At 39.0% G+C, this 16,427-nt stretch overlaps 1 protein-coding gene across 5 annotated transcripts in view; it reads right to left on the bottom strand.

The window, feature by feature from the left end:
- The window catches only part of igsf21a (immunoglobin superfamily, member 21a), a 189,055-nt gene that overhangs the window by 22,600 nt on the left and 150,028 nt on the right, over window positions 1–16,427 (bottom strand). For all 5 annotated transcript variants that reach the window (XM_004547443.6, XM_076884231.1, XM_004547444.2 and 2 more), the window contains one exon: window positions 8,636–8,751. In XM_004547443.6, coding sequence (XP_004547500.1) covers window positions 8,636–8,751 — 116 coding nt within the window. The remainder of the gene's footprint in view (window positions 1–8,635; window positions 8,752–16,427) is intronic.

Below are 16,427 nucleotides of genomic sequence, written 5' to 3'. Positions count from 1 at the left end.
AAGATAAAAAGTACATCTGTAGTATCATGTAGGAGATTAGGTGCATTATATAGTCTGTAGTCATGACAGTGGCTTATGCCATACATTTTGCATTTTGCTGCCCCAGGACCTGGACTGGAATGTTCACTCTCATGTAAAAGAGGATTTTTGAGGGCCTTTGGCATTGCGGCTCTATTATTCTCTTACAGTGCTATTGCACGGAATAAAGTGATTATCAATCATGGCTCTGTTATAAATCCCAAAATACTTCATAGTTCAATATGTGCAAACAATGAAACCAGACACAAACCACTTACTTCATTCTAAAATGAATTAACCCAGAAAAAAAGAGATATGCAATTCTAAGCCCATATACAATGCCAAGGCAGTAATGAGTGGCATAAGAAGGGTTTTGCATTCCCTTGTGAATAGACTATGATGAGAGCACCTGCACTCTGTTCACTGCCAAAATGCCCCCACCTCACCAACATCATGAATTCAAAACCTTTTCAAAAATGTAACAATAATGCATTGGTCCATATACACCTTCATGTTGCTGCAATTAATCATGGCAGTGTCAAAAGGACAAGCCAGTAATTTTCATAGTGACAGAATGATTCAACGGGAGAGCAGAAGCAAGAGAAACAGGGAGAGAAAGAGCACAGAGGCAACGAGAGAGATCCTGGCCATGGCTTAATCAGCTTTCCTTCTTATTAACTGTCATTATCTTTCTTCTTTTCAATCAGTGCTTGCTTGTGCTCTGAGGATGTTCTAATAGTGGCACTGGGAAGCTATTATTGATATGCCACCAGCTTGCCTCAGCGCTTCAGATGCAGACAGATCTTGAAACATAATGGGTGACACTTTTAACTCATGCGTCCATTATATTCAGCCCTCTCAAAGCTGCAGTAGGGAATTTGTTGTGTTGGGTGTCTCCAGAAAGTGGTGAGAAGAAACAGGTTTTTAAAAAGGATGAACTTCCAGACACTGGAGATACTTCAAGGAGTAAAATGTGTGCAATATATGAAAATATGGTGGACCTAGTTTATAAATGTAAAGTACAGAACATACACTACACATTGTAGCGCACTTGCCTAGCATTGCTGATAGGTCTGATAGGGTAATATATATTCTAATACAGCCATGCAAGTAAACTGCTTCTATCACCTAAACACTTAAACTAGCATAGTCTACTTTTTACAGAAAAGAAAAAACAAGTTTAACATTACTGGTTGACCACATTTGCATATTTTCTCAGTTCTAATTTGACAATTAAAGAACCAATAAAAGGGAACATAGTCAGCCAGATGAAGGAACAGTAGGAGCCTTATGAAACTGCCTAGTATAACAAGACTTGCAACAGTATATTGGATGAAGTTCAGCACTTTCAAATTTCTATGCTAAGCCAGAATCATGTATCAGACATTATGCTGGATGCTGAAAGGATGTAAAAGGATGTTGCATAGCAACAGGGACTTTTTCTTTTCTTTAAGAGAGCCAAACAATTTATCAAAGCAAATACAAAGCCATGCCTGTTTAGGACAAAAGACTTTTTGTATTGAATGGTCTATTATAGCTCATGAGGTTCTTCTACACAGCGATAAGAAGTCCACGCTGAGCTGACATATGGTGCTTGTACCTGTGGTTGGCGCTGAACAGCGGAAAGGCATAATTACATGTGTGCATACTCTGTATTGTAGGGTAAAACAGAGATATGGTAATGTAATGAATTGGGATTCAAAGAATACTGAACAGAAGTATGTCAGAGAAACTTTCAAGGAAGGAGGTTATCCTGCCACAGAAAGAGCTAATCATATGCTTTATAAAAGCCAAACCAGGAAACATGTAAGCCAATCATGGTCATTCACTGCAAGCACACAGTTGAGGTTTTCAGCTGTGTGGTGTTAGACATATCTTTAGTTATGGTAGTAAAGATATAGGCACACTTACTGTTTTTGGAAGTTTAGGTTTAGAAGGAAATGTAATGCATTATTGAATCTTTCACTATATGCTGATCTTTCCTCTTACCTGCTATTCTACTCTCTTTCCTTTTGATGTTGGTTCATTATTTTTTAATCAGTTGTTTATTTTCTCCCATTCAAAAATGCAACTACCAAAATAAAATGAAACAATTTGAAAATACGATGGCTAAAATAAGCTAGTAAACTCTACTGTTTGCTATTGAAGTCTACAGTAGCTGCTTTGCAGCATAATTAGCAGCTCTCATTTTTGTCTTCACTCTGATAGTAACTCTAAGTATTGCTTAGACATAAGAGGAACTGTATGTGATTATTGGCAGCATAAAAAAAGTTTTGATACCTGAGAACATAAAAATTGGAGTGAATTCACATTAAAATAACCTTATCATTAAAATGAGGTTATGCATTTATGATTACAGTGTATCAGCGGCAATGAATGTAAAAATAATGTGAAACTGTGAAATGCTTTTCGCTCATGCTGATGCACTTACAGAGAATCATAACCTATGTTTGCAGTTCTGCTCAGCTTTATGGAGCTGAGATCATTGTTTTAGTTCTATGCCCCTCAACTTCATTGCTAAGGTTCACTTACAGCAGTTTCACTGTGTTGGCCTCTGCTGCTAAAGGAAGCTGTTTCAAGTCTAAAAACTCCCTGTACATTCATTGTGTATGAATGCCAGTGGAACACTTAGCTCTATAACAACTGCAAGCAAATAAGCAAATGTGGAACGACAGCTGTTAAAATTTGGTATTTTTAGCATCTTTGTACTTTCAGTGTTCACCAAGGATATTATGTTATCTCAGTTTTGACAAAGACTGGGTTGAAGACACAAAATACAAGTGTATGTTGTAGCCTGAAAAGCCAGTCAATACAAAATTTGTTTTATTTCAAGTCTATGTGAATATATCTTATTCGGCCCATTCTCCAAGACTAAAGTATTAATAACATTTTTTCCCTTCAAAGACTAAGTGGAAAACATTGTTACAGACCACCATACTTTAGAGTACAAAATGCCAATGAATGATCATATTTACTAGCTGTTACTAATTGCTGGCTCAATCAATTCAGTTGGTTTCTTTTTAAGTTGTGAGTCCCTATTGAGACCAGGCTTGCTATGATATGACATTGAAAATAGAGCTGACAACAGCTCATTTTGCAACAAGCCCCGGGCAGTAGCACCGACAAAGACTAAATGAGTTTCATCAAAAAGCAAATGGAGCTGTTTGAAGTTGCAGCCACATAACTGGGCCAAAGCAGAAACACTCAAGCAAATACTTACAAACCTAATAATGAGGTTTTATTATGCAGCATGACCGTAGACAATAGCATAAATAGAACAAATGGACACTATTTAAATGTCATATTTCTCCTTATGTGTATGCAACATATGAGTTAAAAAACAACACCACAACAAAATGCTATTTCTCCAGTGTAAATTTCCTTTTTCAAACCTTATATCTACCAGCTATAAGTATAGTTTGATTTCAAAACAGGTACTTCTTACTAAGTTTTGTCATGTCATTTGGTACATTTTAAGTGTCAAATATTAAAATAATACATGACAGAACTAAGCATGTGCTACAGCCTTAGCTATCAAATGACATTGAATAAACAAAAAATAGTTCTTCCTTTTTTCTTTTTACCCATTAAAAGCACCACAGTTAAGACTTAGAATTGGATTAAATATAAATTTCAAAGGGCTCAGTGAGACTAGAGTGTGAAAGTCTATTCTTAAAACCTGTCAGAGAACATTGGCAAGGTTTTTGGTTTATTATACGAGTACACAGCAAGTTAGACAGGTCATGATCAGTTCTCCTCTGAGGCAATGTTTCCGTCCAAATTGAAAGTGTTTTCCTTCTCGTGTTCCTTGAATCAGCAGACGTGGCCTTATATCTTACATCACTCTAGTCCAAACACAATATTCGCATATATGGTGCAGAGCTAATTCGCAATACTGAAACTACTGTCTGTACAATATATTTGGTATATTTATTCCTATGCTTTTCTATTTGGAGCAAACAAATCTCATTTTAAATGAATTAACCTTCTTTGGATGGTTTGATATTCTGAGTGTGGAAGCTTTTGGACCCTGTGCCTCCTGTGCTGTTAAGCTTTAATTTAAAGACACTTACCTGGCTTGCTATGGGGCTTACTGCTAATAAATAATTGAAATACTTTTTGTAACTTAGTCAAGTCACTTTTATGATATTTAAATGTGCATGATTTATTGAAACTTATTTTATATTAACAAAACATTTACATCCTTTGCTCATTTATGATCATATCAACAACTCTGCAACCTGCTACCCAAGGGTTGCACAGCTCAAAGACTTTTAGTGGTAATGCATTTTTCTGGTTATTCTGACACCTCATGAATGCCTTATATTCCACCCCATGAGAGCGCTAGGAACATAAAAGGCCCTTCACTCTAAAGTACTCACATCCAGGTGTTTTCACTTAGATGGGCTAATTAAACCCCTTCTCTGGACTGTGAGTTTGAACAAACTGTGCCGGACTAAAGTAAAATCCCCTGTTTCACACATTTGTGGAACAAGTTTAATCTTTGTGTTTTTAAGGGGAAAAAAAACCAACCTGTATGGTGACTTTAACAAACTGCCAGCAAACTGTAGCTCTACTCAGCTTCAAACAGAATGAGTAAGAACGCCTGTGTGGGTGTGCAGGACTAATAAAATCTAATACAATTTTTTTCAGGGTTTGTTGTGGCAAAGGTCCTCAGTGGTAAAATGGAATTGCTTAAAAAAGGTGCTTTGAAAACAAAATTATGTCATCTTTTGGATGCCATTGGATTCAGGTTTCCCCATATGATTAATGTAGGAGCTCCATGACAGCGGTCCCCAACCCCCGGGCCTCGGTGAGTTGAGGCTCAGGTGTGAAATGTATGGTTTTCAGGGTTTTTATCGGTTTTCAGCGTTATTTTGTTATCGTTTTGATCGTTAACTCGGTTTTCCTGGGTCTTTTCACGTGTGTTATGAATAAATCTTCTTTTTTTCAGTACCGGTACTAGTTTTATTTTGTTGTATTTGTCCGCGACACCTCAAAGGCCGGTCCGTGAAAATATTGTCGGGCATAAACCGGTCCGTGGCGCAAAAAAGGTTGGGGACCGCTGCTTTATGATATGTTAGTGTGGAAGGTATAGTGGTTGAGTGGTCATCAATAGTCAGTTGGAAAGGTTTCTGTGTTTACGGTCTTTCATGTCTAAATCAAGTTCAACCAAATAGCTTGTTACTTTTATGTAAACCTATGATTTTGTCCATTAATGTTATTTTTTGTAGACATGCCAGCAATCATTCTTTCTAAACGTCAAAATATTAATTAGGAACAATGCTGCTTGCTTTTCCCCCAATTTTTTTGATCCAGTCTAAGATAAGGTGCACTGTTTCATGCACATATCCTTTTTTGCAGCGTAGTATACTAAGTAGCAGGTTTCGTCTAATACATTGGATCGACAATTACAATATAAACGGGGGAACTTACATGAAGTGTTTTTGGCTGGGCATTGTGTACCTGGAGTCAAGTGTTTTTGCCAGTGCACAAAACCCTATATTTATAGATATAAGTTGTAATGGCAGCTATTACCTTCATGAGTTTTTATTATATGGCGTGCTGCAGGGAGGAGCCTGTTCTAACATTTGAATCCGAGCTTTATTTCGAGCCCCTGATGGCTCTTTCTTGCTTCACATTCGTAAACCCTCGCAATACTCTTTCACATGATTCTTCATTAGGTGGTAGACGAGGTTTGTTGTGTCGGTGTCTGTGGTGGGGACCAGTTTGCACAGTACATTTTTCTGCTCTGTGTCAGACTTTTCATTAACTAATAAATTCCATGCTACAGAGGTAACCCCTACTTTAGAAATGAGCTCCTCGATTTGTTCTGGCTGGTCCTTCTGTATTGGTGTGATGACTATTGCAAAATGTCATCTAAAGCAATGAAAAAATATTGTAGTAAACAGTGTGTTTTGCGACAGCATGAAATAAATGATATAATATGAAACGACAGTTGTTTTAATATCTTTTTCCATTATATTTCGTCATATCACACATCCCTAATAGTGATCGATAGTGAAATGAAAAATCACATTGCTTTTTTTTGTTGGTTTAATCTCAATTCAGTGACTAAATCATTCAATTGGTCCATCACTGACAAAGCTAATTAAAAGCAATGTGACTTATCCTTTTTTTCACCAGTGCGTCAGAAAAAAAGGACCCAGCAGTGCTTAGCTTTAATGGCTTTAGGCACCCTGTGAAATCACAACAGGCAAGAACCACAGTAGACATCACACTATCAACCAGGAAGTACCTGAGAGACGGAAATCATGTTCACCTTGTATTCACCTCTCACTGAGCTCATAATTGCTGGAGAAAGGTGCACTGAGGGTCTGGAGTCCATTACCATATACCCATGGACAATGATTAATGACCCAGTGGGAACTAACAGCAAGTGACTGCTCTCAAACAGCGTCCGTAAGCTCATATGCCACCAAACATCTGAGTATATACTTCAGATATTGTAAGACCTTGTTTTGCACTTCAAAGCATTGAGAAAAATGTGACTGTGACTAACACAGATGCATACAGCTGTTTCTAAATGTGTGTGGATAAGGGTGTACTGTTGTGGCTGTGTGGTCGCAGAAGCAGGGTTTTGAGTAATTGGCCTATGGAGTCTTTCTAGTTTTGTATTTTGTATTTAAAGATCGTCTTTGGATACGAATTTAGCTTTCTATTCACACTGTTATTTATTTGTGTTTACATGTCTTCTTTGTATAAGTTCTTTCTGGATTTGTTATTCGTGCCTTTAGGTCTTAGCCTGAGTTCCTGATACACTTACGTTAATTTACTTACTTTGTGTTCCCATCCTTTTCCTTGTCTTTGTATTTGTCTTTTTATCTTTCTCATTTGCCTGTTTGTCATTTGTGTCAAGTTAATCTTGTCCCCCGTGTCTGTTGTTACTCTTATTTCTATTTTATTTTGGCTATTGTTGTTCTCTGGGTTTTGTGTGGAGTTTTTCTTCCTGTCTTATTAGGTTGTCTGTGTTCCCACCTGTTATAGCTCCCCTCGTTATCTTGTGTGTGTATATACTGTCTCCTCTTGTCCTTGTTGCTGTGTGTCACCTTGCCCTATGTTTCCTAAGATTTCTGGTGTCCGGGTTGCTGTTTCTGTTCATTAAATGCTTTCGGACTGTCTGTATTCCATTGAGCTTATGGGATTAAAGTGGAATTTTGAGTTTAATTCCTGTTTCTCAAGTCCTGCATTTGGGTCCACGATCCACAACCTTGACATTAATTATAATAATTATGTGCGAATGAAATAACCTCCATAACATGCAATTACATGAACCGTGTAAATTTGATCTACTCATTTTATTGTCTACATTGCACAACAAACATATTTATGATACTCAGTCACCGGTCAGTTTGCCTTCTGTGGATCTAGAAAGCATATGATAGGGTACCAGGAGAGGAATGGTGAAAGTGTATGAGGAAGTCAGGAGCGGCAAAGAAGTATATGAGGGTGGTAAAGGACGAGTGTGAGGACAGCGAGACAGCGTGGGGTTGGACTGACAGATGGGTTGAAGTTGGGGGTGGAATTACACCAGAGGCTAACTCCAAGCCCTGTCTTTGCAGTGGAGATGGACAGGCTGACAGATGACGTCTCCATGAACAATTATATTCAGAGACAACATTGTAAGCTTTATTTAGAGTAGTGAGAAGCTGAAAGAGAGTCTGGAGAGGTTGTGGTATGTACTGGAGAACAGAGGAATGAAAGTCAGTAGATGCAAGAAGGAATACACGTGTATGAATGAGCGGGGGAGAGGTGGAAAGGTGAAGATGCAATGAGTAGAAGTGGTGAAAATGGATTTTAAATACCTAGGGTCAACCTTACCAAGAAATAGTTAGCGTACAAAAGATGTGAAGAAGAAAGTGCAGGAAAGGCGGAATTGGTGGAGACGAGTGTGATTTGTTACCGAAGGTCAGCAGCAAGAGTTTCACAAGACATTAGTGAGACCTGCTATGATGTATGGCTTGGAGATGTGGCACTAGCAAAAAGACAGGAGGCTGCAGGTGGCAGAGCTGAAGATTTTCAGTGGGAGTGACCAGGAGGGACAAGATTAGAAATGAGTACATCAGAAGAACGGCTCAGGTTGAGCAGTTTAGAGACAAAGTTAGAGAGGCAATGTTGAGATGATTTAAACAGAGGGAGAGATATAGAGTGGATATACTGGACAAAGGAAGTAAAAAAAATGAAGCTGCCAGGAGGAAGAAAAAATTGGAAGACCACAGAGGAGGTTTCTGAGAGAGGATCTGCAGAGTGCTTGTGTGACAGAAGAGGGTGCAAGGGACAGTATTACATGGAGGAAGATGATTCACGGTGGCAACCCCTAAATTGAGTAGCCAAAAGAAGCTGAAATGAAAGTAATAGCAGCACATATTTTAAATGACTGCAGGAAGATGCCTTCTAAACTCTGATATTATTATTTAGCAAATAACAGCAAATTTCAGTGGGACGCATATATAAATAGTACTGGTCTGTGCACTGAAAAACAAAAAAACATGCAACAGAGTTTCTGTTTGTCTATAATAAACAACAGGGATCTGTGTGCTGTAAAGGCAAGTCCCAATCGAGCTGGCAGCATGGTACATCTTCAGCAGCAACTCACCGATGGGGCTGGTTTCCCTCCCTTTGCAGTGCAGACAAGAGTCAGATTCTGGGCTTGGTATCGACTGAAAGGGGCTGGAGTGTTTTCTGCCACCACTGATATGTTGTTTGGGGGTGCTGTGAAAGACAAGGGAAAAGATGTGTGAAACAGCATCCTAACACACAACCTGAGAAATTCATAAACACTTACAAAACATCAGTTTTCACTTTCTCTGTGCATTGCAAGAGTTATTTCGTGATGAAATGTCATCTTAGGGTTATATATGTAGGTGGAAACCCTACTGGCAAAACTGACAGCAAAGTAAGAGCAAGAAAGGGAAAGCGGATAAAGAGAATTGCAATTCTGTCCAGATATTTAAAACTGACTAAAACAAATGTAGAGACCTACTTTATCTATCTACTATATCTATTTTCAAAAGAAAGCAAAAACCTGCTGTGAGAATCTCAGCTTTAAATGGAAACTGAATGGCGGGGACAATATGTTCGAAACTCCCCAGGGCTCATGCGAGTCGGATAAGGCTGATAAGGTAGAAAATCTCATACATATCATATCACTAACCCTCTATCTGAATCTCTCTAGGGATTCCAGCAAGTATGTCATGGTAGTGTAAAGGGAAAACATGTGAGCAAGACTTCACAGCACTTTAGAGGAGCACAGGGAGGGGAAGGGGGTAATGAATGGAAATCTCACACGTTCCCCAGAAAATCAGCTGTTCAACATGCAGTGCTCTGGACCTTTTTATGGCAGCTTAAATATGAACGTACATACTTCACAGACCACTGTGTGATGGTTTAAATGAAATATTAACAGATACCTGGTGACAGTCATGGCTACCTACACAAGGACTATCTGAATTTTGATCAGGAATGCAGAGCATCAAAAACAGTTTTCACAACATTTTCTATTTTTCTTTCATGTAATTGTGTTTTTATCTCTGTGAGGGATTTCATGAAACATTGTGCACACATATTTAAAAGTTAGCTGCTCAACAAAATTTGGCAGCAGGACGCTTTAGTAACACATGAACAGGCCTGAGCTCTTATCAGAATAAGAAACATTTTTGTAATGCCTCAAAAACTCTGTGAATGGAGAGAAGAATCTTTTTGAGACAGATAAGGCCGATAAGGCAAAAAGAAAGGTCACGCAGAGATCAGTGGCTTTTTCATGTGCCAGTTTTATGTGTAAATCTATCAAGCAGTTTTAAACAGACATGCCACAGCAATTAATTGATTAAAAGCAGGTGGGAGTTGGTGGGGGATTTAGCTGCTGGCTCGGGTGCCTCTGTGTTTCCACACCTCTTAATTGCTTATTGATGGAATTCATATGGTTGTAAATTAACCTTAGAACACTCCATTAGCTTACTGACAAGCCTGTCTCAACCTGGCATATGATAAGCTGTCAGAGGTGTCTGCTTCTGGCCAGTCAAGCTCAAGTACTTGACACAGCAGTGTATGTAAATGGCATATAGTACAGTGAAGCTGCACTAATATGCACACCATATAATAAGATGATAATAAAAGAAAGCAATTCAACTTTATAGGGCTACAATATTGATTGCTGTATTCTATAAAACAAAATTATATTCTGTTTTGTGGAGTCCAGTAAATGTATTCTGGACACTCCTGGTACTTTTTTCCTGAGCTGTGCAGTTAAAATATGAATTAGTTTTGCAATATGAACATCTGTGAACACAAAGAGATCAAGAGAGTTTTTCCAGCAATCTGTAGAGAGCTTTAGCACAAACACATGTAATAAGTTAATCTCATGAAAACTAATCTAATTACAATAAAAATAATTACTGTTAAATTGGATGTCTCCATTTGTCTAATAAACACAGATAATCCCCTGAAAGTTATCTAAAGCACTAGAAAAAAAGATGCCTTCTTTAGTTACAAAAATTACTAGTACAACCTTAAAAATGCAGAAATAAATTGATTCCTCACTCTGGTTCAGAGGTGCTTCACATTTATCATGATACTCTATTATTTTCTGCCCTGTAGGTGTGAGGGCATCTAATAGAAGTCAAAGCCTAAGACGAGCCTTAAGCCTTGGTGAAATATTTGATATGATTAATACCAAGATGTACTGTGCACAGCACAGTATTTTCAAACACAACAACCCTAAACAGGATTAAGATGGCTGAATGTAATGATTGCATCTAAGCCTTTCATACCTCATTTAATTGAAGTTGTCTCTTTGCTCACTTGTTAAAGGTTGAGCTGATTTTTCTTTTCTGTTTTTCCCTGCGATGGAGTTCTTTGTCTTACAGAGATCTTCATATCACTTATTTGAAAAGAATATACACATATTTTAAATATAAATAATTTAAAATGTCTCTCTTGACAAGGTTACTGCCAAACGCAATATTTGGGACTGATAGCGCTCATACAAAACATGGAGAGAAAAATATTTGCACTGAAACTCCCCCCCCCCCAAAAAAAATGTCACAGTCAAGTGTGCTAAACAATACGTCCTCTTGGGAAAAATGTCAAAAGAGGAAAAACTTGCAGAAAAAATAAGAAATATCAATATGAAAATGTGACATTCTTCCAGAGTTTTCTTTAAAGACTCAAACAACCGAAGTAGATATATAACAATTCCAAAACCCTCTTTATGAAATCTACACACATTGTATGGGCATAAAATATTTCTCCTCTATATACCTGTCAGTGCTTTAACATACTGGCTGTGGCAACAGCAGATGCCACGATACACCCATTTCTGCCAACCTTTAAAAAAGCAACGAAAAAGTTGGAGGATAGGGTGGTGGTGTTAGAGAAAAATAAACCTTTGACAGGTAGGAGGTCAGGAGATGTCCTGATTAGGAGATTTGTACTTTTCATTTCTATTAGCTTATTAGATTTGGACAACAAAAACTACTTTTGTTTCTACTTCCACAACACTAAAAAATAATGCTTACCCAGTGTGTTTAAATGTGACTCCAGGGGGCAATTTACAAGCGTCCATATGTGATGAGTTAGGGCCCATTGCCCTAATGCAGCCTGGTGTGTCATGACACTCAGACATTTTATGTGGAATGGTAGCAGCTTTGACTAAACAGAAGTATAGGATGTCCTGGAAATAAAAGTGGTTTTCATGATCTTTTCATCTTTTCTTTGCCGGTGTATTTTCTCCAATCTCAGGGGCTCATTTTATTTCTTCAATCGTTACTTAAAATTAAAACTTTTTGAAAACTTGCTATTACTGTTTTAGGATGACAAAACCACGAGAGGTGAGACACCTTTGCCTAGTCTGCAAAATATATACTGTATAAAATGCTGGGTGTGTTTCATTGCATCATAAAATATAGATCCCGAAGCCTATGAAATGTGAGGTCTGCAGTCCCACAGCCTGCCGTCTTTGTTTCAAAAACCGCACTTGCACAGCACTGCATTAAAAGCAACATTTAATTCCTTTTGTCCCTAATAGTACTACTGCTAGTCACATCAATAACAATCTCTCCCGCTATTTACCACCTCCTTTTTTTCTATATCCTCAAACAGCATTACTCTGCTATCTTTACTAACAAAAAAGAAAAACAGAAAGGGAGAAAAAAACTGCAAAAGGGGATTGGTGAATCTGCAAAACAGAAGAACATTTAATGCTCCATAGAGACAGCCTTCCCTGCCTCATAATTAGGGGATTTAGAGCTCTGGAGACAGCTGGACTCACAAGCCACTCCCAACATCCCCCTGTACTAAGCACCCTGACCTTGAGTCCACATCTCTGGGGGTTTATTTATTGTGTGTGTGTTGTATGTGTGGTGGTTGTGGTTGTAGGATGAGCGTTGCAAGAAATACTCTCTAGTCCAGTCCATGGCTTTTACTTCTACTCTTACTGATATTAATACATTAACTGAACTGTACTTATTCAAATGTTTCAAAGTAATCAAAGTGGGACTTTTGAACGAGTTCGGCAAACTAAATGAATGTAATTTCACTTGAAGGCATTTTGCCTCTCAGCATTAAAGCTAAGAGGATTTACTTCATTCTTAATTCCTGTATGGCTTTTGTGTTAGCCCTTGCACTAGTGCCTCACACACCACATGCCGCAAGAGGCTCCCAACATCTGTACCTGCATTTATTGGTACAGAGAGTATTGTGGATAGACGGACAGAAAAGTAAAATAAAAAATTGCCAAAATAACATAAATTCCTCTCTGAGTTTTAAAAAGTTGAAGGTTGAATTAAATATGCAAGCAGAAAGAAAGACATTTGATCCCAAAAAACATCTAAATGTACTTTAGCAATGTAGTACTTTCTCTACTGCTTTGCAGCAAAATATTTCTCTTATTCTCATTTCAGTGAGATTTTTTCATTTTAAAGAGGTCAAGTACAGCCTATAAAAATTGTGGAGGTATTTGACATATTTGGACAATCAAACATACAGCTCTCTTTTAAACACTGCCTCTAAAAAGAAAGTTATTATTTCTCAACAAACTAGAAAATAATTTATGGATTTTCATTAACTGAACAAAAATGTATATCGTCATCTTCTGTGGAAAAGGTATGTATGTATGTGTCTGACCGTAGACGCTAACATTGCCTTTTAGCAAAAAACAAATCAACAACAAAACAAAATTATTTTAGTTGCATGATATCCAGGGGTCTCTCGAATATGGAGCCGCTTCAGATCCTTCTGCATAAGTTTAAAGGGATTCAAATCATGACTTAGGCAATTCCATAGCCATCTTTTTTTGACTAATTTCTTGGTGGAATTGCTAGTATGTTTTAAAATGATTGTCCTTTTGGAAGATCCACTTCAAGCTTCAGAATAATGACATTATCTTCAGTCACTCTTTGATATGATATAGAGGTCTCCAGTCTATCACAGGGCGAACATAGAGAGAATGACAACCAGTCACACTCACATTCACACCAGTTAACAAGTTAATCTAACCCCATTAATAAATGTGGGGATTTTGGACTGTGGCCAGAGTATCCGTACAGAACCAACAGAAACGCGTGAAGATTGGCCACCCAGCATCTTCATTTTCTGTCTCCTCACTATATGTTCCTGGCACTAATATTTTCTCCTCATCGTCTCACACAACTCATTCAGTTACCAACATTTGTTTCCATGTCACCCATGACAAAGCTATGTGCATTTAGTATAATTTTATTAATTATGAAAACATCATTCTTCAGAGTAAGCCAGTATATTACTTAGCTGCTCCTAAATGTAGTTTATAATTGGCCCAAAACACAAAAGCATAAGTGAGAGTTTAACTGGGAAAAGTGGAAACAGAATTGCCCGTGCCAGATTACTGCAAATTAAGCGACTGGAAACTCAGAATGTCAATTTAATTGACTCTTTCACCTAATATCCATCCCAGAGGAATCTGAAATAGTAGTTAATTGCTTCATCCCTGAGCATCTTCTATGATCTCAATTTCACTCTTTGGCTTGAGGATATGATTTTGGCATCCAAAAAATCAAAACAAATTTTACACTGCAAGCTCCTGGCATTGCACAAAACATACAGCATCCCCCTCTGGTGCCTCACTTTTACTCTAAGGGTGAGATTGTTCCTAACACAGATGTTTGTGGAAAAATATGCATGTGTAGAGACACATACTTACACACACATGCAAGTGAAACAGTCGTTTTTATAAGCTCATGGGTGTAATTGTGACCTCTTGTAAGTCTAATTGTTATATTTTCGTTATTTAACAGACACACCTTGGGCATGCCAGACGGAGTTAAGCTGAATAAAACATAAAACTCTCTTAAAAGTTTTTGCATTCTTTATTTTGAAAAGGCTAACAATTGGATAGACCATTAATGTAGCAGTGGGGAAATAAAGGGTTATTTCAGTGGCAGACTGAAATAAAAGTTAAATCTTTTTGAGAAGAAAAAAAAGAAGATATCTTGAAATGTTTGCTGGCATGAGTTCTCGGTTTCCAGTGTGTGTGTGTGTGTGTGTGTGTGTGTGTGTGTGTGTGGGGGGGGGGGGGTCCCAAAAAGACACTGAAGTTCTTATTTAATCACTTTTTCTATTGTGCTTTTGTATTTGCATATACACTCCACCTTGTTAATTTGCACGGGTTATTATTGTGCTGTCAGTACATATCAGATCCTCCTGCCCCAGCCAACCACTGAGTGGTGTAGCTGCTCGCGAAGAGAAGGAGACTCTGGTGGCTGTCAGGAAGAGGAAGGGGATGACACAGAGACAAAAGCTTGTGTCACATTGAACAAGTCCCCCAGTTCCGAAGCCCATTAATCATACCGGTGGTGTTGAAAATGCACCAAGCACATAGATTACATGCCTGCGTGTTTGGACTGGTCTGCCTGTTTTTAGATTGTGAGAAATATGTTTGCACATTCGTGACTTGAAAGACTTTTAAGTGATGCATTGCTGAGGAATGTCCGTTGCTCCTCAAGAATTCTTCTCATAGAATTACAATCTGTGTGGAGTGTGGAGTAAGTGCATATGAGAGCATGAGGGTGGGAATGGATGTTTGTGTCTGTGTGTGCCTGTATGTCTGTGTCTATATGTCAGGTTGGGTGTCAGGCGCCACCTCTCTGGGGACATCTCAGGCCCTCCAAGGTTTGGAGGCCTATCTCCCCCTACCACCACTTCCCCTGCCAGTGGCGGACCCCCTCAGACATCGGTGCGTTGGTGGTTCTTTGTGTCCGGGGATGGGCGTCCAGGTACACACCGGCTCACTCCTTGGCGGCCGCTTATCGGGGCCTGGAGCCTGGGGCTCGCTCGGGCCACTTCGGAGGTGGGGTGCCCCCGGCCTCTCGGCCTGGGGCTCGGTCACTCAGGCGCAGCTGGCTGCCGGCGGAGCTCACGGGCGCGTCACTGCAACTCCCCCTGGCTTCTGCTCCGCGGCTGCTGAGTGAGCCCTCATCTGGGACTCTCCTCAGCTCTTTCCGGGACAGTGGCGCAGCTGCCCCTCTGTTGGTCTTCCTTGGTCTCTTGTGTTCTGGGGGCCTCTGGATGTCTGGAGTTTTGATCTCCTCCACACCTGCTTCACGCCCTGGAGGACGGGGCTGTGGCCCCCCCACACCCTCTAGCAGATTATTACATGAAGGAACCTTTTAAAAAAACAAAAAACAAGCGCGTCCATGCTCACAGGTGTACACACGGGTGATCACACCCACAAACTACACCCTTTTTGGCTCCTACCTCAAAGCACACTGTGTTCTGTTGATCTTATGTGCTGCACAATAATGTTTAACATTTAGTATTTACTGTCATATTCCCATATATCATTGTGATGTTGTTTATTCTATTACTCTTGTTCTCTTCTGCTTGCTTTCTTTTTTCTTTCTCAGCAGGTGATCCAGATTGATATATGCATTTTTTTTCTCTGCCCGTTCTGTTGGTTTTTGTCTTTTGCCCTTCTCCCCTGTCCCTCTTCTCAGCTGTTTCTCTTTCCCTCTTTCTTTCTCCCCTTCTTTCCCCCAGTCAAGTCTGTCCCGTATTCAGTAAGTGAAAATAAAATAAACAATAAAAGGTGAATCAAATGGACCATTACGGCAAGGCTGGGATGGTCAGTTTGGTAAAGTAAATCCGTTGGGCATCTTTCTTTGCCTTTAGACAACAATTCTGATGGCAAAAGAGCCAAACGGGACAGGCCAAAAAAAAAAAAAAGAATTACAATCTACAGTCTGAACCCAACCTCACCCTCACCCTCACGTAAAAAAAGGTTTAGGATTATTACTAAATATACTAAATATATTTCACTTTGTACGATAAAGAGAATAATGTGGAGCGTAGGAATAGTTGTGCCTTTTTCCACCTCTTGCTCAGTTTCCATATGGTAAGAGATATGATAAGTCATG

Source organism: Maylandia zebra, linkage group LG5 (genome assembly GCF_041146795.1).
Source record: "Maylandia zebra isolate NMK-2024a linkage group LG5, Mzebra_GT3a, whole genome shotgun sequence".
NCBI classification, from domain to species: Eukaryota; Metazoa; Chordata; class Actinopteri; order Cichliformes; family Cichlidae; genus Maylandia; species Maylandia zebra.
Note: the sequence above shows the minus strand (reverse complement) of the source record. Positions and strands in the feature narration are given on the sequence as shown.